This window comes from Artemia franciscana, chromosome 16 (genome assembly GCF_032884065.1).
Source record: "Artemia franciscana chromosome 16, ASM3288406v1, whole genome shotgun sequence".
In the NCBI taxonomy this organism is placed as follows: Eukaryota; Metazoa; Arthropoda; class Branchiopoda; order Anostraca; family Artemiidae; genus Artemia; species Artemia franciscana.
Genome location: NC_088878.1, coordinates 31748199 through 31776058, shown reverse-complemented (window position 1 = coordinate 31776058; position 27860 = coordinate 31748199). Strand labels below are relative to the sequence as shown.

General features: G+C 32.6%; 1 protein-coding gene across 1 annotated transcript in view; it reads left to right on the top strand.

The window, feature by feature from the left end:
- The window catches only part of LOC136037345 (protein crooked neck-like), a 42749-nt gene extending 16292 nt beyond the window's left edge, over positions 1-26457 (top strand). The window contains exons 4-9 of the mRNA XM_065720017.1: positions 2113-2273; positions 5498-5788; positions 12431-12603; positions 15066-15287; positions 23189-23971; positions 26255-26457. Coding sequence (XP_065576089.1) covers positions 2113-2273; positions 5498-5788; positions 12431-12603; positions 15066-15287; positions 23189-23971; positions 26255-26401 — 1777 coding nt within the window. The 3' untranslated portion in view covers positions 26402-26457. The remainder of the gene's footprint in view (positions 1-2112; positions 2274-5497; positions 5789-12430; positions 12604-15065; positions 15288-23188; positions 23972-26254) is intronic.
- The last annotated feature ends 1403 nt before the right edge of the window (positions 26458-27860 follow it).

Genomic DNA, 27860 nt, shown 5'->3' with positions numbered 1-27860 from the left:
ACGTCCATTTACTTACTTTAAAAAAACGTAGTTACTCAGCTACCCGAATGTTCTCCATGAACAGGGTTGTATGAACAGAGTAAAAATATAGCCAATCTCCCATTGATCCATTCTTCAATAATAATCATAATAGTAATAAAATCAATGGACCATTAACTAATAAACGTCTATTTACTTACTTTAAAAAAACGTAGTTACTCAGCTACCCGAATGTTCTCCATGAACAGGGTTGTATGAACAGAATAAAATTATAGCCAATCTCCCATTGATCCATTCTTCAATAATAATCATAATAGTAATAAAATCAATGGACCGTTAACTAATAAACGTCCATTTACTTACTTTAAAAAAACGTAGTTACTCAGCTACCCGAATGTTCTCCATGAACAGGGTTGTATGAACAGAATAAAATTATAGCCAATCTCCCATTGATCCATTCTTCAATAATAATCATAATAGTAATAAAATCAATGGACCATTAACTAATAAACGTCTATTTACTTACTTTAAAAAAACGTAGTTACTCAGCTACCCGAATGTTCTCCATGAACAGGGTTGTATGAACAGAATAAAATTATAGCCAATCTCCCATTGATCCATTCTTCAATAATAATCATAACAGTAATAAAATCAATGGACCGTTAACTAATAAACGTCCATTTACTTACTTTAAAAAAACGTAGTTACTCAGCTACCCGAATGTTCTCCATGAACAGGGTTGTACCGTTAACTAATAAACGTCCATTTACTAACTTTAAAAAAACGTAGTTACTCAGCTACCCGAATGTTCTCCATGAACAGGGTTGTATGAACAGAATAAAATTATAGCCAATCTCCCATTGATCCATTCTTCAATAACAATCATAATAGTAATAAAATCAATGGACCATTAACTAATAAACGTCTATTTACTTACTTTAAAAAAACGTAGTTACTCAGCTACCCGAATGTTCTCCATGAACAGGGTTGTATGAACAGAATAAAATTATAGCCAATCTCCCATTGATCCATTCTTCAATAATAATCATAATAGTAATAAAATCAATGGACCGTCAACTAATAAACGTCCATTTACTCACTTTAAAAAAACGTAGTTACTCAGCTACCCGAATGTTCTCCATGAACAGGGTTGTATGAACAGAATAAAATTATAGCCAATCTCCCATTGATCCATTCTTCAATAATAATCTTAATAGTAATAAAATCAATGGACCATTAACTAATAAACGTCTATTTACTTACTTTAAAAAAACGTAGTTACTCAGCTACCCGAATGTTCTCCCTGAACAGGGTTGTATGAACAGAATAAAATTATAGCCAATCTCCCATTGATCCATTCTTCAATAATAATCATAATAGTAATAAAATCAATGGACCGTTAACTAATAAACATCCATTTACTTACTTTAAAAAAACGTAGTTACTCAGCTACCCGAATGTTCTCCATGAACAGGGTTGTATGAACAGAATAAAATTATAGCCAATCTCCCATTGATCCATTCTTCAATAATAATCATAATAGTAATAAAATCAATGGACCATTAACTAATAAACGTCCATTTACTTACTTTAAAAAAACATAGTTACTCAGCTACCCGAATGTTCCTTCATGAACAGAATTGTTCAAATTTTTGCAATTATTCCTATCAAGGACTATAAGATAAAAGTAGTCATTAAAAACATGTTAAAGTGCTAATTTTATATTTTCTTTTTTTATACTGTAAAGTGAATTAATTGGCTACGTGTTTTTTTTCATTTATTGTTTAAGCTATGTACTTAGCTATTATAACTCTCATTTACAAACACATCATTTATACAGAAAAGGTAAAACATTGAACAATAGTTATAATTATAGCATTTTAAATGTAGTCTTTGCCTCTTTTCTTTAAACTACACTTTGTCTGCTATTTAAACAAAAAAAAAAGAAGAAAATTTTTACTATAAACAAAAAAGCGACGCCATTTTACTATATTACGCCCTAAGACACAAAGTGCATACATAATACTCATTTCCTTCTTTAAGCATACATTTCAACAAAATCTCCAACAACAGACTTCATCCCACAGATACCAATTTTGTATTTCTTAGAACTTTTTTTTCTTTTTTTTTTAGAAATCCAACTCTATGGCTGAAATATACAGAGATGGAAATGCGAGCCAAGCAAATAAATCATGCCAGAAACTTATGGGATAGAGCTGTTACCCTTCTACCCCGAGTGGACTCTCTCTGGTATAAATACACTTACATGGAAGAAATGCTGGGAAATGTGGCAGGTTGGTGCTTCTAGGCTTACCAATATTTCTATAAATTACCAAGGACAGTGGAAATGATTTCAAATTCTTTGAATTGGTTAAGTGGGAACTTTCACAGTCATATATATCTAAAATATTAACAAAAATACAGTTTTTAATGAAAGATACCTTCACATGAAATTACGTAGTTCTTCGTATTAGCAATCATTACGTTTAAACAAAAGAAACGGGGATGAAACATCATCAGTAAACAATAGATATTCATTATATGTATATATATATATATATATATATATATATATATATATATATATATATATATATATATATATATATATATATATATATATATATATATATATATATATATATATATATATATGCCGGGAGCCCGGTAGCTTTGCCGCTGGGTCCTGGCACCTCGGTGCGCGACAGGCTTCTATATATTGATTCTCACTGTCGCTTGTTTTCTAAACGCAAACCATTGGAGCTTTTTCTTTTTGTCATGACGTTCAAATGGACCTTAAATAAGAAGTACTGTCTTTGTAAAATTACGGTTTTTTTATTGGACCAACTTTTGTTTTGGCTTGTCTTTTGTCATTATGAAAGGCATATCGCCAAACCTTTGTTCTTTTAGTTGTTCAGGTGGTGGGAACAACCTTTGTTTTCTTTTGCCTGGGCTTGTCTTTTGTCATTATGGAAGATTTATCGTCGAACAATTGTTTCTTTTAATTGTTCAGGCGGTGGGAGAAAAACTTCGTTTTCTTCCAACGATTTATCTAGTCCAGGTTTTTGATTTTCAAAGGTATGGTAGGCATTGATGACCTTATCCATGTCAAAATCATTGCTATCATTGTAAATTTGTTTGGTTCGTTTTACCTCCGCTTGTATTTCGTCATTATGAAATACATATCGCCGAACCTTTGTTTTTTTAACAAAGGTATGGTATGCATTGATGACCATATCCATGTTGAAATCCCAGACCCAATCATCCTCGCTATCATTTTCAATTTTGACACGTTTTGATTCTCGCTGTCCAGGTTAGTTTGCACTGACTCGCTCACATGTTTGGTGTCGCATGTCTTCTAATTGCGTTTGTCTTTACTTTTCATTTTCATTTTTGACTTGCTCACATGCTCTATGAAAGACATGGTGCCGAACCTTCGTTTCTTTTAATTGTTCAGTTGATGGGGCAAAAACTTTTTTTTCTTTCAACGATTTATCTAGTCCAGGTTTTTGATTTTCGAACGTATGTTAGGTATTGATGACCTTGTCCATGTCAAAATCCAAAACCTAATAATCATCGCTATCATTTTATTTGTTTGGTTCGTTTAGCCTCGGCTTGTATTTTGTCATTATGAAACACATTCGCCAAACCTTTGTTTTTTAATAAAGGTATGGTAAGTATTGATGACCTTATCCATGTCAAAATCCGAAACGCAATCGCCATCGCTATCATTTCAATTTTGACATGTTGTGATTCTCACTGTCCTGGTTGACTTTCATTGACTCGCTCACATGCTTCGTGTCGCATGTCTTCTATCTGTGTGTGTCTTTGCAATTCATTTTTATTTTTGATACGCCGCCGCTTTTCTTCTAACTGCGTGTGTCTCTGCTCTTCATTTTCATTTTTGACTCGCTCACTTGCTCGTTGACGCATGTCTTCTAACCGCATGTGTCTTTGCTCTTCATTTCATTTTTGACATGCTCTAATAGTCATTTTCACATATTTTCTATTATATCATATCTGACATACCTTTTTCGAATTTCCTCAGACTTTTGAACTAACTAGGTTGTTTTTTTTATGCTAGAATATCCCAAGGTACAAAATTTTCCAGAAAAAATATGGAGGGATTTTCGAGAACATACATACATACACAATTATTGCTCATTTATAAAAATAGTATATTGAAAATTGTTTTCAAAATGGAGTGAAGGTAGAATTTTTTTTTCTGGAGACTATGGGTATGCGGGAAAAGAAGGGGTGTAAAAACTGCTAAAGAAAGACAGTTTTTGATCTATTTCGTAAAGCAGTTTTAATTTCATTAATTTTATTCGCTGTTGTAGTAAGGAAAACCATTGGCTATTGGACGTCTGGGTGTTAGTGACGTCATTCATGTAAAAAATGTCTTTACCTAACTAGTTCAGGCCATAAACTGATTTATGAATACAAAAAAATAACTTATGATAGTTTTCTAATCTATTTTATTTTTAAAGTGTAGCCATTGTTTTTTTTGCGTAACGTATAATTTTTTTACTCCCTTTGCTTGTTGTCTCCCTGTAGCATAAAAAATCCAATAAAAAAATTCAAAATAAAAGTTGATTGTACTGTGTTTATGTTGGAGACACAGAAACAATGTGAAACAATGTTTTGTTCTGTGTTTGGAAACACAGAAATTGATTGTTTGGAAACTAAAATGTATGAATCAAATAGACATTTTAGGCTGAATTCGAAAATGCAATCAAACTTCTTTGATTGGCGACAATTTTTGTATGATGATTTTACGTCTGATTTTATGTGTAGTTTTTTATATATTTTATAATCAGCATATAAAGCCAATTCTTTTGATGTAATAATTGTTATCACAATTAAAAATATCACACTTTCTCTTTAGAGTTTTGGATGCTATTGGGCCAAGTCGCTACTTACTTAAGGTTTTGTTACCGCGAATTGTTAATAATTGATTTGTCTTTTTTTTTTGTAGGTTGAAAATCACCCTTGTTTTGATTAAGTCGGTACTTGTGTATTATTCAGAACACACTCAATAAGTGAAGTTAGGTTAGGTATCTTCTTTCACTATGCTTTCCTTCTCATAATGTTCCTTCTCGTAAGAGTATAAAGTCATGTTGTGTCCATTGACACACTGTTTTGCTATGGGCAGCAACCCTTAATCCCGGAAAAATATAATTGCCTCTTTTTTAGTCTTTGGCAAATCCCAAATCTTCAGTACCAAATCCATGTTCAGACACTATCTTCTATCACTATGCGTAGCAAACTAAATTGAGTTTTTCTTGGTGGCTGCGAAACCGGATTTTGTCTTAAAATGTACCTGCATCGTAGTTTATTCATGAAAGAACCTAACTTTGCTTATTGAGTGTGTTCTGAATAATACACAAGTACCATTAAGTCTTTTTCTTGTTTTGTTTTTTAATTTTTTTTTTACATTATTCTAGTTTTTGTGGCACATTGCTATGTGAGTGGTTGTATTGCTTAAGCCTAAGTCTTTTTTTTACATTTTTTTTAGGCTGCCGTCAAGTTTTTGAACGTTGGATGGAATGGGAGCCGGCAGAGCAAGCTTGGCTAACATACATTAAATTTGAATTAAGATATAAAGAATCTGACCGTGCGCGTGCCATCTATGAAAGGTTTGTTTATGTTCATCCAGATGTCAGTAATTGGATTAAATACGCTCGCTTTGAAGAGCAGCACGGGTATATTACAAGTGCTCGTCAGGTTTACGAAAGAGCCGTTGAATTTTTTGGTGACGATTATCTATATGAAAAGCTGTTTATTTCATTTGCGAAATTTGAAGAAGGCAAGTCTAGTTTTCAAACATTTTATTACAGAAATTGTTGTAGCTATATTGCGCTGGAACGTGTCAATAACCAATTAATATAAACAATTATTCCAAAGCTCATGACGCTCCGGACTTGAAATCCTGAGGTCAGGAGTTCGAATCCAGGTGCCGCTTGTTATTTGGTTTGGAAAGGGGGTATCTAAACTCTTGTTACCAGAAGACATATCAGAATGGATTGTCAAAACTTGACTGGGAGCTTGAACTACTGTCCTAACTACACCTTTTGTGTATCAGAAATTATAGCTACCCCAAAATTCTTGTCATCTAGATATTTAACATTATAAGTTGTTATATGTCAATCGAAGCTGTTTGAAGGTAAGAGTAAATGCCTTAGTTATGTTTTTTATGGGCCAACACCTGATCTGACTTGAGTAAAATGGGAGGGGATATGGATTCCTAGTTCTTAACTTTAGAACCTTTATCAAAAGATGTTATCAAATCCTGATCAAATATTGTCTGAAGTAAGCGTAAGTGTCCTAGTTGGGCCTTTTAGGCGTCTGAAAATGACTTTTCTTCTGCGTAATGAAGGTGAACGTTTGTCTTATCATTGTCATCTGTCATTGTCATTCTCGAATCCTATCCTTGTCATCAGAAAGATTAGAGGAAAGGTGGTCAGATGTCAACGAAACCTTGTGGGAAATAAAACCTTTATCCTTGTTGTGCTTTTTACGAATCTGGACCTAATTCGACCTTCGGAGCGTATTGAAAGGGCAGGAACCCCTAAAATCGGGAGATCTACCAGAGAGGATTATTATATCTCAAAACTTGATTGAAAGTAAGAGAAAGTGTCCTAGTTGTGTTTTTTTTTTGGGAGGGGGTCATTAGTAAGATCACAGGAAAAGGTGGTCAGATGTCAACGAAACCTTGTGGGAAGTAAGACCTAGTAACCTAGTTATGTCTTTTAAGAATATGGACCTAATTTAACCTTCAGAGTGTATTGAAAAGGCAGGAAAAAATCGGGAGATCTACCAGAGAGGGTTATTGTATCTTAAAACTTGATTGATTGAAAGTAAGAGAAAGTGTCCTAGTTTTTTTGGGAGGGGGGGTGGACCTGTACCCATTTTGACCTCAGTGTAGGGGATCCCTAATTTCTGTTTATCCCGCCTCCTACCAGAAGAGGCTCTTAGACCTCAGTTTAACGGTATAAAAAGTAAGAATAAGCTTTCTGCATTCCCGATTTTACCTACGAAAAAAAACAGGCATTAAAAAAAAGCCAAAAAAAAAAGAAAAAATTAGTTCCTCTAAAGGTAATAAGTGAGTAACAATTTTTATCTATCTCAGATTGTTTATTTCTGATAGCATGAGAAGTAATCAGTAGGTTAAAGTCTAATCCTTTGACGGAATGAATGGGATCCGAATACTGCCAAAATTGCTTGAGAATGCATTAAAATGGTGATTTTAGGGCATTATTTTTTTCGTTTTTTGGTTTTATTAGGCAACACTGCATTGCTAGTTTTTAATCTCTATTTAACTCATATCAAAGATTCATCTTTTATCAGTTTTCTGTGCTCTTTGCGATGGTCCTTGTGTTCGCCAATGTGTTATACCTAGACGGCCTAGTGATACAACGTATTTGGATGAGTAGTTTTAGGAAAAGGTCTTAAAACTGTGGGCATTAGGCAAAAAGTTGTGGGCATTAAGCCATGGCTAATTGTAGAAAAAGCCAAGACAGATAGTCTAATACAGACTAACAGACCATCCGTCTGTCTGTCTGTATAGCGGGAGAACCGCCTGTCGGATTTGGGTGAAAACGGAACCATAGGTGTCCAGGACCATGAGACACATCAAGTTCGAAGATGAAGACCCTAGCTCAAATAGAACAAGGGGGAGGGGGCTTAAATTGCTAGTAAAAATTTGAGTTTTTCTTTTAAGTTTGTTTCAAGTCCTGGCTATGACAAACCCTATCTCAAATACGGTGAGGGGGAGGCGGTTTCAAGTTTTAAGAAAATTGAGTTTTCCTTTAATTTAGTAGGGCCTATAACTTATGAATGGAGTGACGAATCTGAAGTCAGATTCGTCTGAATACCTGAATGTGCAGGAATGAATTTGACAAAATACCACTGCATTGAATCCAGTTAGAATTCGCCAGACTTGTTTATTGCAGACAACAGTTAGATGGGCAAATATTCATAGCTTCAGTAGTTTTACCAATAATATAGTCCTGAAGATGATGATTTGATAGAAATCTGGTTAAGTGGACAAGATGACAAAATTTAAACACTAATGTCAGAAACATAAGCCCAAATGGAATACAGTGTGTAACATTTAGCAGAAAACAAGGGATATTAGCTCACTGTCGACCAGTGAACTGTGAAATAATTTCAATTTTTTTTATTAAACAACTTTTAAACAAAAATAAACCAAGGGATAATCACACTATTTTTTTTTTTCATAAACAAATACCTTTTTCACATGCAAAAATAGTACATGGAGCTATATCTGAGTTTACTCTAAATTCAGAGGCAGACTTTGGCAGTTTCAGTTCATGCTTTCACAGACCCGTCTTGGTCAATTTCCCCCTTCACAGTAAAGTACCTCCCTTGGAGTATAAATGGAAGCTGTTTGGCCATGCTGACTTTTTAGTTTGTTTGGGATTAATGATGCTTATGACCACGCTTATGACACAAAATGTCCTGCTTTATTTAGAAAAAATATTTAGGAAAAAGACAAAGATAAAGAATACACTTCTCACTCCAACCATGTACACGGAAAGAGGGAGGGGCTTCGAGCCCGTTCCTCCCTGCAATAAATTTTGAGATTTTTACGATTGTCCCTATAACTTCTTGGATTTTATATACAATTGATTTTGGTCCTTTTGCTCTCCTCTCTCACCCTAAAAAAATTATGTGTACGTGTATATCTGATTAATCCTTCCACAGGACCATTGTAATACTAAATCCTTTTCACCTAAATACAACTGACTCCACAAAGCTAAATTAAAATTCCACCTTCTGAAAGGGCCTCTAGGAAGTTTTTATTAGAAACAATGAGGTTCATCTCACATACTCACAAAAGTACCTAATGCTTTCATTTGAAGCTAAAATATCGCTTTCAGCTCTGGGTGTTGCAATATTCTAGGGTGTCTATGGTGTTGGAAGAAAGGAATTAGTGATTTTTTTTAGTTATAATTTTTTTTTAATTAGTGATCTTATAAATAAAGATGCTTATGACCACGCTTATGACACAAAATGTCCTGCTTCTTCTTAAAAATGCTGTTGAGAATTCGGTTCATTTACCGCCATCTGTTCTCAGCAACTTGTTTTTGATAATAGATGGCTCTATTAAGCGATGTTTTCTTGTACATTGCCAAAGCACACGCACTAAAACTTTTCGTGTCAAAGGTAAAGCATTTGAAAAACAAGTACATTGTCAGTATCTTAAGCAATAAGTATTCCGTAATCTTACTTAAGTATCAAGTAAAAGTATACCCTAGAGTTTTTAATTAAGTACAAGTACAAGTAATGGAAAATTTTACTTAAGTAGTACTTTAAGTAAAAGTACTTCAAGTAAGTGACAGCACTGATTCCTAGGGCAGTAGAACCAAGGTAAATAGTCATAGAGCTATGATAGTGATAGAACCTATAGTTTTCCAAGCGTTTGGTTAAATGGCGGGAGTAAGTGTGCCTCTCTTATTGGACCAATACTTGTTAGTTATCTTTTAGCAAAGCCTTGAGTAGAAATAAGAAGCCTGAATTAAAAATAAACTAGAAAGCATCTAAGCCTTTGTACTTTAAGAACATCTTCTAAAAAATCAAGTCTATTTAAGGCTTTAAAAATATTACAAAATTGTTGTATAGAAAATTTACTAAGATATTTTTTTTTTAAAAAAAAGCTTTAGAATTCCAAGGAATTTCATATTTTTCCAATAAAAACTAAAAATATCTGTTTTAGAAATTATTTTTTTGTAGAAAAAACATCTGTTGTAGAAACTTTATTTTTTCCTCATTTGTGTTTTCCCTCAATGTTTTTCGTCTTGCTTTTTTTAAATAGTCTTTTCTCCAATTTTTATTATAAATAATTACTTTTCCAGCATTTTATTCTCTCGGTTTATTCTTTGTTTTTATGGTAATTCTTCCTCATTGATTTGCTAACCTTGCTTCCTTTGGCTATTTGGTATATTCTTTCGAGGCTATTATTTTCTTCCTAAATTTTATCCTTTGTCAATATTCTTCCTCCTTGCTTTATTCCTTTTCTGATAATATTTCCTTCATCTGTTTTTCAACTTCATATTTTGTTTCTAATGCATCATTTTATTCTGCGATATTTTCTATGAAAAATTTTGTTTTTAATTATAATTTAATTATTTTAATTAATTAATAAATTAATGCGTCAATAAATCACATCGCTAGAGTGAATTGTCCCATTATTCCAAAACTCGTTCTGAGAAAAACGTGATCAGACTTTAAACGCTCCTTTTCGAACGCTCTTTAAATCCAGTTAATAAAAATGTATCATTATAATTTTCCACAAGCGGGGTAGGATTATTTCATAGGTAGAATAATTCCATGGCGTTTTGCAAAAAGGACTAAGTCTACTTTTTTTTTCCGAAAATGAGTGTATGGTTCAAAATAGCTTGAATAGATCTATCGATTGGTGTATTCAAAATGGGCTTGTCTTCAATTCTGACCGAGTTGTAAATTGTTTCAAAAGAGCGTAAAAAGAGTGTAAGTCCGTTATCTTCTAAGTAACTAACAATTCAGCAATTTGGACATTCCAACGAATTCTGATCTTAAATTCTGATTTTTTTCGAAAGATGTTTTCATTTTGCGTTTTTATTTTCATTTTGCTCTCTTGTAAAATTAGGAGAAAGTGGACTTAAGCCCTTTTTGCAAAACGCCACGGAATTTAGCGATCAGGAAAAGTATTGACGTGTCGACTAGGAAAACTTAACTTTTTGTTGCTAATCAGCAGAGGGTGGTACAGAATCCCCACACAGACCATTCTTGTGAACAGGAAAAATCATGCAAAAATATTCGATCTTAACAATTTTGGCTTCTAATCAGACAGGATAATTTCGCTCTCAAGTGACGAAATGTAAAAACATTATGATAAAGTATAATTAATTATTATACAATAATTAATTATATATTCGTGCATAGCAATTATATGCTATACTAATGAATTATATATTGATTATAAAATATAACCAATTAATTTACTGTATAATAAATTATATAGTTTTAATTATTATAAGTTATAATTTTTTTATATTCTAGGTCAGAAAGAGTAGATTTTGGATCTTAAAAATTTTGGCTTCTAATCTTACAGGATGATTTCGCTCTCAAGCGACGAAATGTAAAATCCTTATGATAAAGTATAATTAACTATTATACAATAGTTAATTACATATTCTTGCATAGCAATTATATAGCATACTAATTAATTTTATATTGATTATATAATATAACCAACTAATTTACTGTATAATAAATTATATAGTTTTAATTATTATAAGGTATAATTTTTTATATTCTAGGTCAGAATGAGCACGATATCAGATTTTAAAAATTTTCGCTTCTAATCGGACAGGATAATTTCGCTCTCGAGCGACGACACGTAAAATCCTTATGATAAAAGTATAATTAATTATTATACAATACTTAATTATATGTTCTAGCGTAGCAATTATGTAACATACTAATTAACTATATATCGATTACAAAATATTGCCAATTAATTAACTGTATAATAAATTGTATAGTTTTAATTATTATAAGGTCCAACCACTTCAGGGAAATTTCAGGGATGGATCTAGAGACTAAATTACGTCCAGGAAAGATATTTTGAAGTACCTAACTCTACTGCTTCTCCCTCTAGAGGGTACTGACCTTTGAAATCTTTGTGTTATAAAAGTCGAACCCTGCAAAATAGATCTTCCGCTTAAATAAAGTTAAAGAAAACTGTTTTCAGCTTCACAACTATCTCTAATAAAAAAAATCTAATAATAATATTATTAAATAATAATAAATAATAAATAATAAATAAAAATATAGTAAAAAGAGCAATTAAATTGCATGTAAGATGAAATAAACACAGGAAATTTTAAACGATAAGGATTCCTGGCAAAGGGATCAATTTGTTCAATCAATAATATCTTTAATTATTATGTATTTAATATTAAAAGAAAATCAAACTCAAACCAAATTACAGACAGATTTATTGCTTCCGTAGATTATAACAGACGTAGACTTGTTTTTATGCAATTTCCTACGTCTAAGAATAGTTTAAGGAATTTTTCAGCTCAGCTCCTATTGATGAGGTTTCAAAGATCTGCAAGTACATTTTCATTTCCAAAAAGTATGTCCCTGATAAAGTCTAGTTCTGCTGTGATGTAGGAATCAGAACAAATGTTTAGGGCACGACCGACGAGAGAGATTACGACAGCTCTTTTAACTTGTATTTTTTTTTTTATATATATTCTATTTTATTTTATATATATTCATATTATATATATTATATATATATTATATATATATTATATATATATTATATTTATATTATATATATATTATATATATATTATATATATTATATATTATATATATATTTTATTTTATATATATTCTATTATTTTATATATATTATATATATATATTCTAGGTCAGAAGGAGCACGAGCGAGCTCGTGTAATTTACAAATATGCCTTAGACCGTATACCAAGTGAAACAGCCCAAGAATTGTATAAAGCATATACTATTCACGAGAAAAAATTTGGCGATAGAAGTGCTATTGAAGATGTGATAGTTAATAAAAGAAAGATCCAGTATGAACAGGTAGTTTTAAAGTCCGCACATTATTAATTGGGTCCGGAAACGGGCCTGAAAGCTTTTCTTCCTGATCAGTTTTAAACTTACAGCCTTAAGTCTTTGGGCAAAGAGGAACTTACTGCGCAAAAAATTGTAGTGAGGTACCCCCCCCCCCCCCGTCCACCCAAAAAAGTAGAGAAATTATTTTTGTTAGCTGTGGATTAAATTTTGAAAAAGATTGAACGTTTAGTCACAGCCTAGTTTTAACTTGTAGCTGCTCTGTTGAAGAGAAAAAGACGGTGATAGTCTTTCTAGAACTCTTTAATTACTAAGAATATTAAAAATAGAAAATAGTTTTATTCCTGGCCCCATCTTAAGTATATTAACGCCTGAAACTCACGATTTTCTGAAAAACCTATTTTTATTGTTTAAGGATTTTGAAGCTTTTAAGACAGTATCTCATTTTCATCTTTGTTACCTCGTTAAACCGTGAACATAAATAAAGACTATAATAATATAAATAAGAAATAGCTAACTAGTTAAACTTGACAACACTGTTCGCTCTTAAAAATTCAAATATCAACAATTTGTTGATTCCCAACGACAGCTGTACTTTAATGCAGTGGTTCCCAAGCGATTTAGGGCCATGCCCAACCTTGGCATTTCTAAAATACTGATGCCCCCCTTGTTGTATTAGTAATCGGATCAACGACGCTTCTTGACTACTAAGGTTCTTGCGTCGGCCTTGCAACGTGTTGCTACAGCAAGGTCTCATCTCTGGGCCCCATATTGCCAAGCTAAGGTCAAGCCCACTAAAGGACTGCCGCCCTCTTGAAATTCTGTCATTCAAAATGTTATGTATATTAAAGGAAACTTCCTTAAAGGAAACTTAAAAGGCCATTAACTTGGTATTTTTCTTTTGGAATGTCCTCTAGGCATACTTTATAATAAAAAAATATTGTGTGTATCTTTTTTGCTCTTTAAATGCAGGTGAATGTAGTTTTATTTTTATTTTTAATTTAATAAAAATAAATTATTTTTAATAATTTATGTTATTTAAAAATATTTATTAATATTTTTAATAAATAATAATAATTTAATATTATTTAAATAGTAATTTATTTTAAATTATAATTATTATTATTTTATTATTATTTTATTATTATTTTATATTATAATTAATTATTATTTTATTTAAATAATAATTAATATATTTAAATAATAATTTATTAAAAAATAAATTATTTTTAATCTTTAATTATAGTAAAGTTTTATTTTTCGAAATTATGGCTCTAAAGTATAGTCAGCCGAAGGGTGCAGGTCCTGTCCATGACCCACCAAGATATTGCCATGCCCCACCAGCAGGCCCTGCGCCTGTTAGGAATCATGACTTTATAGGAAAGCTACACCTTCTTAAACAATTTGGTTTCGTACATTTTTAGCTGATTTTTTTACTGACTTTTCGCACAAGTTTTTTTTCGTTTTTTTTATTTGTTTGTCATTACTACCAGACACTGTGTAATATAAGTCCTTTTCGTTAAAAATTGAACTATAAATTTTTTCGTAACATTTGAAAAAATATATAAATATATATATATATATATATATATATAAATATATATATATATATATATATATATATATATATATATATATATATATATATATATATATATATATTATTTATATATATATATATGTATATTCTAAATATTGCTGAAATATATATTGTTTCATAAGTTTTTACTAAACCAATTCATACAATCTAATTCTAATCTAAAAAATTGAACTATAAATTTTTTCGTAACATTTGAAAAAATATATAAATATATATATATATATATATATATATATATATATATATATATATATATATATATATATATATATATATATATATATATATATATATATATATATATATATATATATATATATATATATATATATATATATATATATATATATATATATATATATATATATATATATATGTATATTCTAAATATTGCTGAATATATATTGTTTCATAAGTTTTTACTAAACCAATTCATACAATCTAATTCCACTTTCACTGTCCAAGTTACTTTAAAGATTACATAAAAAAAATATCAGATAGTTAAATTAAGTTTTAAGCTTTTGCAAGCTTTCGCACAATTACTTTTTAGGAAGTTAAACCAAATCCTTTAAACTACGATGCTTTGTTTGACTACCTCCGCCTCCTTGAGTAGGGATGTACCTCCCTAGATCCTCCAGAGCTAGTGTTATTTGTGCTTTCAAAACCTCTAGGTTTTCAGCTTTTGCAAGCTTTCGCACAATTATTTTTAGGAAGCTAAACCAAATTTTTTAAAATACGATGCTTGGTTTAACTACCTCCGCCTCCTTGAGTAGGGATGTACCTCTCTAGATCCTCCAAAGCTAGAGTTATTTGTGCTTTCAAAACCTCTAAGTTTTCAGCTTTTTCAAGCTTTTGCACAATTGCTTTTTAGGAAGTTAAATCAAATCCTTTAAACTACGATGCCTGGTTTGACTACCTCCGCCTCCTTGAGGATGGTGGTGATGAAGAAGTCATTCGTGATACTTATGAAAGAGCAATATCTAATGTGCCTCCAGTTCAAGAAAAGATGTATTGGAGGCGATATATCTACTTTTGGATCAACTATGCTTTGTATGAAGAGCTTGAGACTCAGGACATGGAAAGAGCAAGACAGGTAGCCTACTACTTCCCATTGCCTCCGATTAATCTAATTATCTAAATAATAATCAACACATGTGAGGGTCATTCAAAATGTACGCCGGATTTTGTGATTCTCAATTAATTTTTGTATTACAATAGATTTATCTTTTAACATAACCTCTGCCATATTCGCTGTACTTCTTCCTTTCATCGGTGATGTCGATTCACGAACATATGGGGAAGAGTACATTTTAGTTTCTTAGGGGGTGGGGGAAAATTTGTGTTTTTTGAATTTGCTTAATGAAAATACCAAAAAAAGTTATTTTAAGATGAAAATACCGCCAAGAAATGTATTTTTCAAAATCCTTGGGGGGGGGGGAGATAGGCTCCCTCCTGTTCACCCAATTGTCAACAAAGAAAGTAAGAGCTCCATTAAGCCAAATATGAGCAGAAATAAATTCAAATAATATTCCAAGCGTAAAATTACCACAGATCATCGTTAATAAGTAAATGAAACCCCAAAAGGAACAGAAATTACAATAAATAACCGAGTGAAACTCAAAGCGAACAAAAGTAAACATGAGTAGGCTGATATGAGCAGAAATAAATTCAAATAATTATCCAAGCGTAAACTACCACAGTAAAGTGCAAATTATGTCCTGGTCTTGAGAAGGCATGGGGGTTGTCTGCCTTTTGGTCAGATGATATTCCCCTTTGAGCATTCTGTGAAAGTTCCAACTTAAAACCCAAATCAGTTCTTAAGATATGCTCTTTTGAAAATGTACATGTACATAGCGTATTTTCATTCAGTTCGAATTTGCCCTAATATTGTAAATGGAGTACTGTGGTAGTAGTAGTGGTAGCAGTAGTAGTGGTAGCATGCAAATATTGCGTTTTGATCATCTCCTTTATCAATTTCTGAAAGTACTACATTAATATACTCGGTCACTCCTGAGTTACGCCCTTTTGACAATCCGTATACATAAAACGTGGTTTGATTTAGTTCATCACTCTACTCAACATTCTCTGAAAGGCTCACCTAAATGCCCTTCGTCTTTTTGGAAAGTTAAGTTCAAAATACATACCTTTTTCAATAACCTATACTATATGTAAATAATGGACCAATTGCCCCGAGGATTGTGGGAGGCTGACATCCCCAAATACATAATTACTGGACTTTTCAACAATGCTGAAAGATATAGCTCTCGCAAAATTTTGATCGGATGTGTTCTGGGGAATGATAGGCTTGAGGAGGGGGCTGGTTGCCCTCCATTCACTTTTGACTCTTCAAAAGGAATTAAACTTCCGACTTCTAATCAATTGAGGCTCATTCGACCCGAAGTTTATACGACCACCTGTTCCATAAAAACCTTATATCTCCCGAGGCATAAATTACAACTCTCGCCCCGGGCTTTGGGGGATTGTGTTCACCCTGAAGACATTGTTATGTGCTCCCTGGACCATTGTGAACAAAATGGATATCTCACAATTTCTATCGGATATGTTTGGGGAAAACAGGATGTCAGGAGGGGGTTGGGGCTAGTTCATCGCTTTTGACTCTTAAAAAAGAACTAGAAATATACATTTTCAATGAAATAAGCTTCCTGTAAAATTCACACGGCCACTCCTTCCATAAAAAGCTTTATATGCCCCCGAAGCATAACCGACAACCCTTGTCCCTAGACACAGGGGGTGTGTGTCGACCCCAAGGGCCTTGTTATGTGGTCTTTGGACTGTTTTTGAACAAATGCCTATCCCAAAATTTATATCAGAGGTATTTCGGGGAAATACGACGTGTAGAGGGGAGGGGGGCTGCCCTCTGATCACTTTACTCGTAAAAATGACACCTGGACTTCTGATTACCAATCCAATGAGCTGCCTCTGATATATGCCCCCAGGGCATAACTTAAAGCCCTTGTCTTGAGGGCAAAGGGGGGCTCTCTTCCTCAAAGACATAATTTCCAGAAATCTCAACTACTCTGAATAAAATGGCTATATAAAAAATATTGATTGGATGTGTTTGGGGAAATGATGGACGTATGAGGGGGGCTGGTTGCCCTTCAATCACTTTTGACTATTAAAAAGGGCACTAGGCCTTCCAATTTCTAATCGAATGAGCGTCTTTTCGAAGTTTCTACGACAACTCCTATACGAAATATAGAAGGACTCAAAGGATTTATTTATAGAAAGATTTATTTTTTATAATGTGGGCACAATAATACATTGTGTCCACATCGCTTTTTACTTAAGCAGCGCTATTGCGCTGCCTATGATTAAAATTGACGCCTTTCCACAGCTCTTCGAGCTTTGGGAGTAATAACGTCAGAGTGGGCAAAGCCTGGGCTACCGGATGGATTAGCAGTAATTCTTACCGAAATTTGCTCAAACTTCTTTTGTAACCTGTGAAGAGGGTGCTGGGGCGTTATTGTAATGGAAGAGAATTCCAAAATGGAGCTTTTTTGAACGCTTTTTAACTAATTTTAGTCTCATTTTTCTTCAAAATTTCTTCATAATAGGCTACTCTGACAGTTTCCCAACCTTCTAAAATATCTAGAAGCACAACTCATTCAGAGGTCCCTAAAACGGTTCCCATTACCTTGTTAACAGAAATTCTGCCTTTTTTTTGAATGCCCCTCATGCTATAAGTATACTATCAAATGTGACGTAATAACTACCACCCACTGGTGACAAAGCTGTGGAGTGACTGTGAAAATTATTCATATTAGTTAGAAAAATATCAAAGAGAGAGGTTTCCCCTAGTAGTCGGTATGTTAACTATTTTAAATGCCCCTCAGTCCCCATCCTTCCCTGTTAGATTGATCTTTAGGAATAGTCTCTTAGAAAAATAAAAATAGTGGCAAAAATGTATTTTTTGGAGTTCTTCAGAAGGTTGGATTCCAAAAAGGGAGTTTCTTTGGATTCTTCAGACCAATTTGGTCTTAATTCATCCTATCTCCCCTTCCGCTGTTTACCAGAAATGGTCCACACAATTTACTATCTAAAATGTGTTAGCCTACAACAGTTAGATAAAAGATATTTTTATTAACGATATTTTTAGATAGGCGATATTTTGCCATATTTTTAGAATGATTTAATTTTCTTAAATCTAATGCAAATAATAGTCTTTCTAACCTAACAGTCTTTTTTTCCTCTACCACTAATGACTGTAAGATAAGTGTATTGAAAGGCATAAAAGATGTATAGAAAAAAAAAATCAAAAATCAGATAAATTGGTTTCTAAGTGTGTTCCAATAGGGCTTGGATTAGTGACTATAGTGATTCCAAAGGTTTTATTAATGACCTTACATGGTAATTATGTGGTAATTTGTAAGATGTTATGGTGTTCGAAAGGTTGTCTCATGTAAAACTGGGATGCAAGAAAAAATACCTTTCATAATCGTGTTCTTTTTTGTTAAATTTACTACGATGGTAATGGTAATGTGGTGTTACATGGTAATTGTATGGTAATTTAAATGATCTTCTGGTGTTCGAAAGGTTGTCTCATGTAAAACTGGGATGCAAGAAACAATACCTTTCATAATGGTATTCTTTTTTTTGTTCAATTTACTACGATGGTAATGTGGTGTTAAATGGTAATTGTGTGGTAATTTAAATGATCTTATGTCGTTCGAAAGGTTGTCTCATGGGATGCAAGAAAAATACCTTTAATAATGGTCTTCTTTTTTTGTTAAGTTTACTACGAACGTTTTGTGTGCTTAAAATAATAAAATGTTAACAAGCCAAGCAAGTCACTTCCTCCGCGATGGTAATGGTAATGTGGTGTTACATGGTAATTTGTGTTACCTGGTAATTGTGTGGTAATTGAAATGATCTTATGACGTTTGAAAGGCGTTCTCTCATGTAAAACTGAGATAGAAGAAAGTTAGCTTTGATTATGGTTTTTTGTTTAATTCACTACAACGCGTTTTTATCTGCTTAAGAAATAAAAAAATAAGAACCCGAGCAGGTCGCTTCCTCCCCAACAAAATTTCTGGGTTTGGCCCTGGTAACTCGTTTGACACTCCTAATTTATGGAAAACTGTAAGCATTGAATTGGTTTCATTCCAACAAGCATTGAATTGGTTGCATTCCAACTTAACACTAGCTTAACCCATCCAAGTACAAAATCGGTGTGATATAAGGTTTATTGATTAAATTTTCAATAATACACTTTCGTGTACTTTAAAATAGAAACCTTGAAAAATGGCCAATATTAGTGAAATAAGTAGCAAATATTTCAGATCTATGTTCATAGGCCTCGTAGGGCTGAAAAAAAAAGAAATAAAACACAGAACCAAAGAAGACTAAAATCTAGAAATGAATGCATTACCTAACTTCACAAATGAGGGTATATATAATTGAGCTACCCCTGAAACTATCAGATTTCAATAGGCATCTACATCATACGAAACGAAAAGGCTATATCTGAAGATGAAGATTTGATGGAAAATGAAAGATAAAACTCAATAAAATCCATGAAAGTGATTTGGCAGAGTCCCTTTCTTTTAAATAGAGAACGAAGAAAACGAAGAAAACACAATTTGTGGTTTTTTTTACTCTTCGAACCTTATTTTGGACTATGGTGACTCTTTTATAACATGACCCAGTTTTATTCGGGATTTCAGACAAATTTTATAGACCTGAATCCATTTTAATGACCAAATCTGAAAATGTATTTAGCCAATGCAGTTTAGCACACCCTAACCTCTTCCTCTGTGAGTCGCTTCCTCTGTGTTTAATAATCTGGTTTGGGTTCTTAAGATATCTAAGTGTTTTTTTTTTTTTAAACAGTTCTTGTTCAGCGTCATTTATGTATGTTTATCCTCTTTTCTTTTCTCATTTGTACCTTCCCCCCTTTTGTACAGAGCGTGCGGTCCTTGTGGGGACTAGTGACATTTTTTTTTTTTTTTTTTTACAGTTTAAAAATTTCATTTCTTGTTCTAAGAGATAGCCAGAAATGAAGCTTTTAGTATTAAAATTTTATCTTTTCTTTATATCTCATCTTCACTTAACTAAGTGCTAGCAATTTTAAACCTCTCATTAAAATATCATAGTAGCGTAATAGTGATTACTAAGTAAAGAGATTTGTGTCTTCAATGTATTATGTTATTTCTTTTATTTTTTTAACGGTCATTTAGTAGAAGGAATCACCGTAGAAAATTGGGAAAAAGCTTCTTCGAGCGGTAATACCGAAGTGCCTATTAAGAGTGGAACTTAATAGCGGGTAACGGCGCCCCTGTGCCCCTTTCTTTCTCCTGCAGACTACCGTGTCATAGGTTCAAAATTTTAGATACCCATTTTTGCTTAGAACGGTCTAAAAGCTGAAAAACGTACCTCCAGGGGATATGACCCAAGCAGCCTCTGGGGCTAAGTCCCTGAATGTTGCATATGATACATTTTTCTCAGATACATATTAGTATGAAACATAGTTACAAGGGCTGGGCTCCTAGCTACTCTAATACCTCTTCTCCCTCCTCCTTTAACTACCTGCCTTTTAGCAGTAAGGTTGGCGTGTTGCTCCCTGTTTGACGTAGATTTGTGTAAGGAGTTTTAACCAGTATCATCGAAGGTATTTGGTCTTTGGCCCCTCCAACACTAATACCCCACTACAAGCTTTTCGACGTAGATGTTGACATATTTTTTTCGTGGATCAGCTTGATCCTAGTGAGGAAGTACCTAGGACCAATTGGACACAAGGATGATGATTCTCAGAGGCGCCCGCTCGTCTCCACAAAAATCCTCATACCTGTTAAACTTTTGCGGCAAGTGCCTGGAACCAAGGGTACAGATTTTTAGAGGTGTATGTCATTTCCAAGCACACCTACTTTTCGCTCGAAAGTCTAAGATGTGTTTGAAATTTGGTTGGCAAGTAACTACAGTTCTTGATAATTTCTTCAATAAATTTTGGCTTGTACGGTATAAGAAGTTTGGGACTCCCTCTATGAAGCTTATTAGTCCGGACCGGTTACTAGTAAGAATTTTCTCGCGGAAAGTCTTATTGGCTGCAGGTAGCTACCTATCAAATATCAAGCGAATTTTAGTAATTTTGTTTGTCCAGTAGGCCAGGGCCCACCCTTTATTTGGTGGTTGGGCCAGCGTGGATGCTGGGTTGGAAGAACATTTTGACTTCGTTTTCCCAGAGGATGAAAGTGCCAAGCCAAACAAATTGCTGCAGCTGGCTAGGATGTGGACGGAGACCAGAGAGACTGAATCAGAATCAATAGAACTAATCAATTTTACGCACTCAATCGAACACGAATTAATCGATATGGTTAAAGGCTAGCTTTTGTCTACCTCGCCGTGGGTTGAGCAGTTTCGCACCTTGGCCCAAGGCTGTCAATTAATTTCCTGAGTGTCTGTTTGCGATTTTACTGAATAATTGGAGACTTATAGTGGGCTTGTAACTTACCCAATCACCCCTCCCCCATCCAAGGCTAGCTTTTAATCCAAAATATAGTCATGTTGCACCTTATTTGAACTGGAATCGTGCAAGGATTTTTAATTCATGTCGTTGGAGCATTGGAATATTGATCAGTGTCCTGACTCGATGTCAAGTAAACTAAAACTGGGTAGATTTTAGAAAGAGATAATTCTAGACTCTTTGAAAAAGTAAACTAACTTCGTAGGGCTGGTGAAAACTTAAAAGGCTCAAAAAGAGCTATGTCTTGACTTGGTAAAAAAAAATATCAGATATTCCTATTAAAACTAATAGTTAAAAACTTAAAAGGTGCAAAAACAGCTAAGTCTTGACTTGGTAAAGAAAAAGAAATCAGGTATTCCTATTAAAACTAATAGTTGAAAAATTAAAATTTGCAAAAACAGCTAAGATTTGACTTGCTGAAAAAAAAAAAATCAGGTATTCCTATTAAAACTAATAATCAAAAACCTAAAAGGTGCAAAAACAGCTAACTCTTGACTTGGTAAAAAAAAAAAATCAGGTATTCTTATTAAAACTAATCGACGAAAACCTAAAAGGTGCAAAAACAACTAAGTCTTGACTTGGTAAAGAAAAAGAAATCAGGTATTCTTATTAAAACTAAGAGTTGAAAAATTAAAATTTGCAAAAACAGTTAAGATTTGACTTGCTAAAGAAAAAAAAATCAGGTATTTCTATTAAAACTAATAATTGAAAACCTAAAAGGTGCAAAAACAGCTAACTCTTGACTTGGTAAAGAATGAGATATTCCTATTAAAACTAATAGGTGAAAACCTAAAAGGTGCAAAAACAGCTAAGTTTTGACTTGCTAAAGAAAAAAAAATCAGGTATTCCTATTAAAACTAATAATTGAAAACCTAAAATGTGCAAAAACAGCTAACTCTCGACTTAGTAAACAAAAAAAATCAGGTATTCCTATTAAAACTAATAGGTGAAAACCTAAAAGGTGCAAAAACAGCTAAGTCTTGACTTGGTAAAGAAAAAGAAATCAGTTATTCCTATTAAAACTAATAAGTAAAAACTATTAGTTTTCTAAGCATCATTACATCCTAACTTGGTGAAAGAACGGATGTCCTGAGTGGGTTCAAAGATCATTTAACTCCTGATTCTGTGCAAAAAAAAAAACAAAAAAAATGCAATGTTTTTACGAACTGACTCGGTACAAATCGATCTTAGTCCTCGGCCCAATAAGAGCCAAGTTCAGGTTGGAAATTTAGACTCGCGTACACAAGTTCCACCTAAAATCAAAATAGTTGATTTCAAAATCAAATTGTCTGATGTCTTAATTCTTTGGAAAACAAATTTAGAGAAAATAACTACAGTTCGAATTGTAAGGAACTTGGGAGAATTGGAGCCGCGTCAAAAAAAATTCGGTAGGCATTTTGAATGTAGTTTAAAATTGTGTAACGGATTTAAGTATAATTTATGTTCGATTAAGCAATTAAGTAATTTATTTAATTAAGTATAATTAATAATCTATATTCTACTTTTTATTTCAGGTCTACAAAACTTGTTTGGAAATTATCCCTCACAAAAAGTTTACATTTGCAAAAATGTGGCTGTTCGCAGCTCAGCTCGAAATCCGTTTAAAAGAGTTAACCTCTGCCCGAAAGTTACTGGGCCGAGCAATTGGTATGTGCCCAAAAGAAAAACTATTTAGGGGCTACATTCAACTTGAAAGGGACCTTGGAGAATTCGACCGGTGCCGAATATTGTTCGAGAAATATTTAGAATTTAGCCCTGAAAATTGTAAGGCATGGGTACAATATGCAGAACTAGAAATGCTTCTTTCTGAAGATGATCGTGTTAGAGCTATATATGAACTGGCTATTAAACAACCTAGGTTAGATATGCCAGAGGTTGTGTGGAAAGCTTACATTGATTTTGAAACAGGGGAGGAAAGATATGATAAAACGAGGGAATTGTATGAACGATTATTAGAACGAACTCAGCATGTAAAAGTTTGGAGAAGCTATGCCATGTTTGAGCTGGCTGTGGCAACCAGTGGGGAAGAGGCTGAAAGACCTGATAGTTTGAAAGAGGGTGTTGCGACTGCAAGGTCCATTTATGCCAAAGCCAACAAGTCTCTTAGAGAAGCACAAATGGCTATTCCAGAAATTAACGAAGAGGCGATTGCGATGAAGAAAGAAGAGAGGTTGAATCTGCTTGAAGTTTGGGCAGAATTTGAACAAGAATATGGCGATGAAGAAACTGTTGATAAGGTTGAAAGGCTAATGCCAGAAAAAGTTAAGAAGAGGAGAAAGATTCAAACTGAAGACGGGGTAAATATATTTCATGCTTAGATATTTTTTAGATAGTATAGTTGTAGGTAAGTTATATAGGCTTTATAGCTATTATAGTTAGTTATATAGTTATTTTATAGACATTATAGTTGTATTAGCCAAAGAGCCTATTTGAAAATAGGCATAAAAAAGAAAAAAGAAAACGGTAGCGAATACTCACTTGTGAGGTTTAGAGAAAAAATAATTTTTCTTCCTCCAACTTCAAAATTATAAGTAACCTTACCCCCCTTCCTCCTTAAAAAAAGAGATAAACTTTCTAAAAGCTTAAAGTCGATCCCTCATCTTATAGAAAGTTTATACCAGTTTATAGATAGATATATTGACATGTTACTGAAGATAGTTACTAATGTTGTTACTAAAGATAGCTATATAGCTATTTTGTATATATCGTAGTTGCACTAGCATGTCGGTTGATATGGATAAAAAACTCAGTAGTAATTATAATAAACGATTTAGTACAGAATTAAATAAAAATAGAAGCCAATAAAATTAACCCACTTCCAAAAGTACTACAAGATTAGTAGCGCAAAGAGCAAATATTACAATAAGAAATTATACAAAATTTTAATCAATTCAAGTAGCAGGAATGAATAACTCTTTTTTGTTAGTCTTGGCTGAAACTATGTAAGGTGAGGAAGCTGAGACTCATTAAAAATTTGTTTTATAATTTTGTTTCTTAAAAAAAATTTATCGAAGAGATTTGAGTAAGTTTTTTTGTACATGATCAATAAACGAAACACACTCAAGAATTACGCTTAGGTTAGATCTGAGAAAACCGGTTTCATAGCCACAAAGACAAGTGACAGAATAGATGGGAAATATATAATTGGGCTATATGTTTGCACGTTATGGGTGGGGGTGTAAATTATTTAGACAGCGTGAAGCTAGAAAACAATTCTACTTCATAATATGCATAATAATTGTAGCTAACATATTTAGCATGTAGACCCGCTATAATTTACCCCCCCCCCTGGATTATGATGGCTGTTGCTTACAGAACCAAAATATCCGCTTAGCATATATTCACTGTTTCATGGTATTTGTAATTTCCTCGTTACCTTCCCTTGTTTTGTATAAATGAGGAAAAATAACTTGCCCCCTTCATCCAACCCCAAAATTATAACTCCCCTTATCCTCAAAAAAGAGATCCCTTCCTAAAAGTTTCAACTAGATCCCCCAGCTGTAAAGCAAATCAGGGTACAAAACTACGTATAGAATTCGTCACTTTTCAAAAAAGCCACTGGTTGTATGCGATACTCGCTTGCCTTCAGGTATAAAAAGAAATTCAAATAAAAATGTGTACCCCTCTGACTATCGGAAACTAACTGATTTGTAAATTTTCAAAGATGTCTTGAGAATAAGCTTGTCTTAAAGTTATGCTACTCGTTGCATTACTTGCCAATTATATTGGCTCAGTGGTGTCCCCCCTCTAGATTTTGAAAAATCCTCTTTGGGTGATTTTCATCGAAAATGTCTTTTTTTGTTTTTCACGAGAAAAATTGAAAAAGCGCAAATGTGCCACCCTCCCCCTTCCCAGACTTTGAAAAATACATTTTCCCCCTCCTAGATTTCCGTGGATTAGCGCCACTATTTAGATGGACAGTCACTATAGATAATCTGTTACTAAATAACTGTTGGAAAATTTTTTTCCCTTTCATGTTTAGGTACATTGAGTTACTATGTCCTTTGGCGGTAAGGTTAACTGTCTTCAGTGACATGAATAGACCTAAATGACTTGACACAGGTGAATAAAAAATAATAAGGTTAAAGAAAAAACTAAAACAAAGATTCATAGTGCAAGGCGCCTGTTAAAGGGTAAAACCATAAGAATTTGAAAACTAAATAACCAAATGATTGGAAAAATTGTATGAATAAAAAACGCACATAAAATTATGAATCCAAGATAAGCAAAGTACCTAGAAAATAACCAATTCAAGTGCATAATTCAATTTTTCAAATGAAATACTTCTTGGGTTTTCAGTGATCATAATTTGATGATAAATTTTTTTTATTATCATATTTAGTTTTGTTGTATTTATTTGAACCTAAAAAAATTTTAGACCACACTGTCTTTCAATTTACAAATATAACGAAGTGAAACTATGGGAAAGCGCACAAAAAAGCGGACCTGTTTTTTTAATCCTTTTTCAAAGTTATGCTTATACTTATTTAATACATATTTAAAGTTAGTTTTGTAATTTTATTTATTATTAGTTTTATGTTTGTATTTATGATTATTATATAAGTAATTTCTTTTTCCAGGTGGATGCTGGGTGGGAAGAATATTTTGACTTCATTTTCCCAGAGGATGAAAGTGCCAAGCCAAACCTGAAACTGCTACAGCTGGCTAGGATGTGGACGGAGACAGGGGGGACTGAATCAGAATCAAGTGATGAAGAGGAAAGCTGAGTTTCGTTTAATATTATTTCAGTTTTTTTTAAAAATAAATTTGCCTTTTTAAATAAGTTTTTAACTGAGATGTCAAATTCGCTCTTATGAAAGTTAAATTTTCTTCCAAACCGTATTTTAGGTTCTATTAGGCATTATATTAGGCATCTTGTAAAAAACGCACGGAAAACAACTTAATAAGGGGCAATTTCGGAAAAAATATGCCGTCAACTTTTGCTTGCATTGCAAGATTACACATGAGCTGATATGTAAAGCCACTATAATCCATTTTCAAAAACAAATCAAATTTTTCTTGGACTCTATAATGAATTTTTCTTAAAATTTTTCTTGGACTATAATAAAAATTATATTTTAATTTTAAGTGCGGTTTTGTGAAGTGATGGAAAGTCAGTTCAAAGAGCCCCCGAAAAACAGTTTTCTATTAAAAAAAAAACAAAAAAAAACGTGCCTTATATTCCCATGGCTATTGATTATATAAATTGTTTTCTGGTGAATTAAAACTCTTATAATTTCACATAACTTGTTTTCCATTTGTCCAGACATTTAAGTTACATGTTTAAATTGCAAGAAACACAGAAAAACACAGAAAAAACAAATACAACAAACACAACGAACAATAAACACAGAAAAAACAAATACAACAAACACAACAAACAATAAACACAGAAAAAACAAATGGTGGCAAATGATATTTTTAAGTAGCGGAATAAATAAAAAAATAAATAAAATAAATAGGAATTATATTAGGCATCTTGACCTGATATTCATTCCCTTCCCTTTTTTCTATTAATTTCTTTTGAATGTTTATATCAAATTGAATGGAGTAATATTGATACCTAATACCTTCCCTAAGATCCCGGGCACAACCATTTGGCAAGTAAGAACACAAAAAAAGCCGTTGTGCAAAAAAAAAGCAATCTTGAAATTACCTAAACCATAGTGGCAGGTAAAGGCTTAAGAGAGAGTAAATACTTAATAAATCTATATATATAAAAATAAGTTGTCTGTGTGTGGATCTGTGGATCAGGTGACGTCATGTTTGTTCGCATATGACGTCTGAATTATTTCACACTAATACAAAAGAAGAAAAAAACTAAAAAAGGTAAAAACTACAAAAAAAACTAAAAAGAAAAAAAAACTAAAAAAGCTAAAAAACTAAAAAAAACTAAAAAAAGGTAAAAATCTAATAACTAAAAAAAAACTGAAAAAAATAAAAAAAGGCAAAAACTACAAAAAAAATAAAAACTAATAAAAAAACTAAAAAAGCTAAAAAACTAAAAAAACTAAAAAAAAACTAAAAAAAGGTAAAAAACTAAAAAAAACTAAAAACTAAAAAAGAAAAAAACTAAAAAAAAGGAAAAAACTGAAAAATAAAAGAGAAAAAGAAAACTAAAAAAATATGAATAAATATATATAAAAATAAGTTGTTTGTGGGTTATGTCTGTCTGTCTGTCTGTCG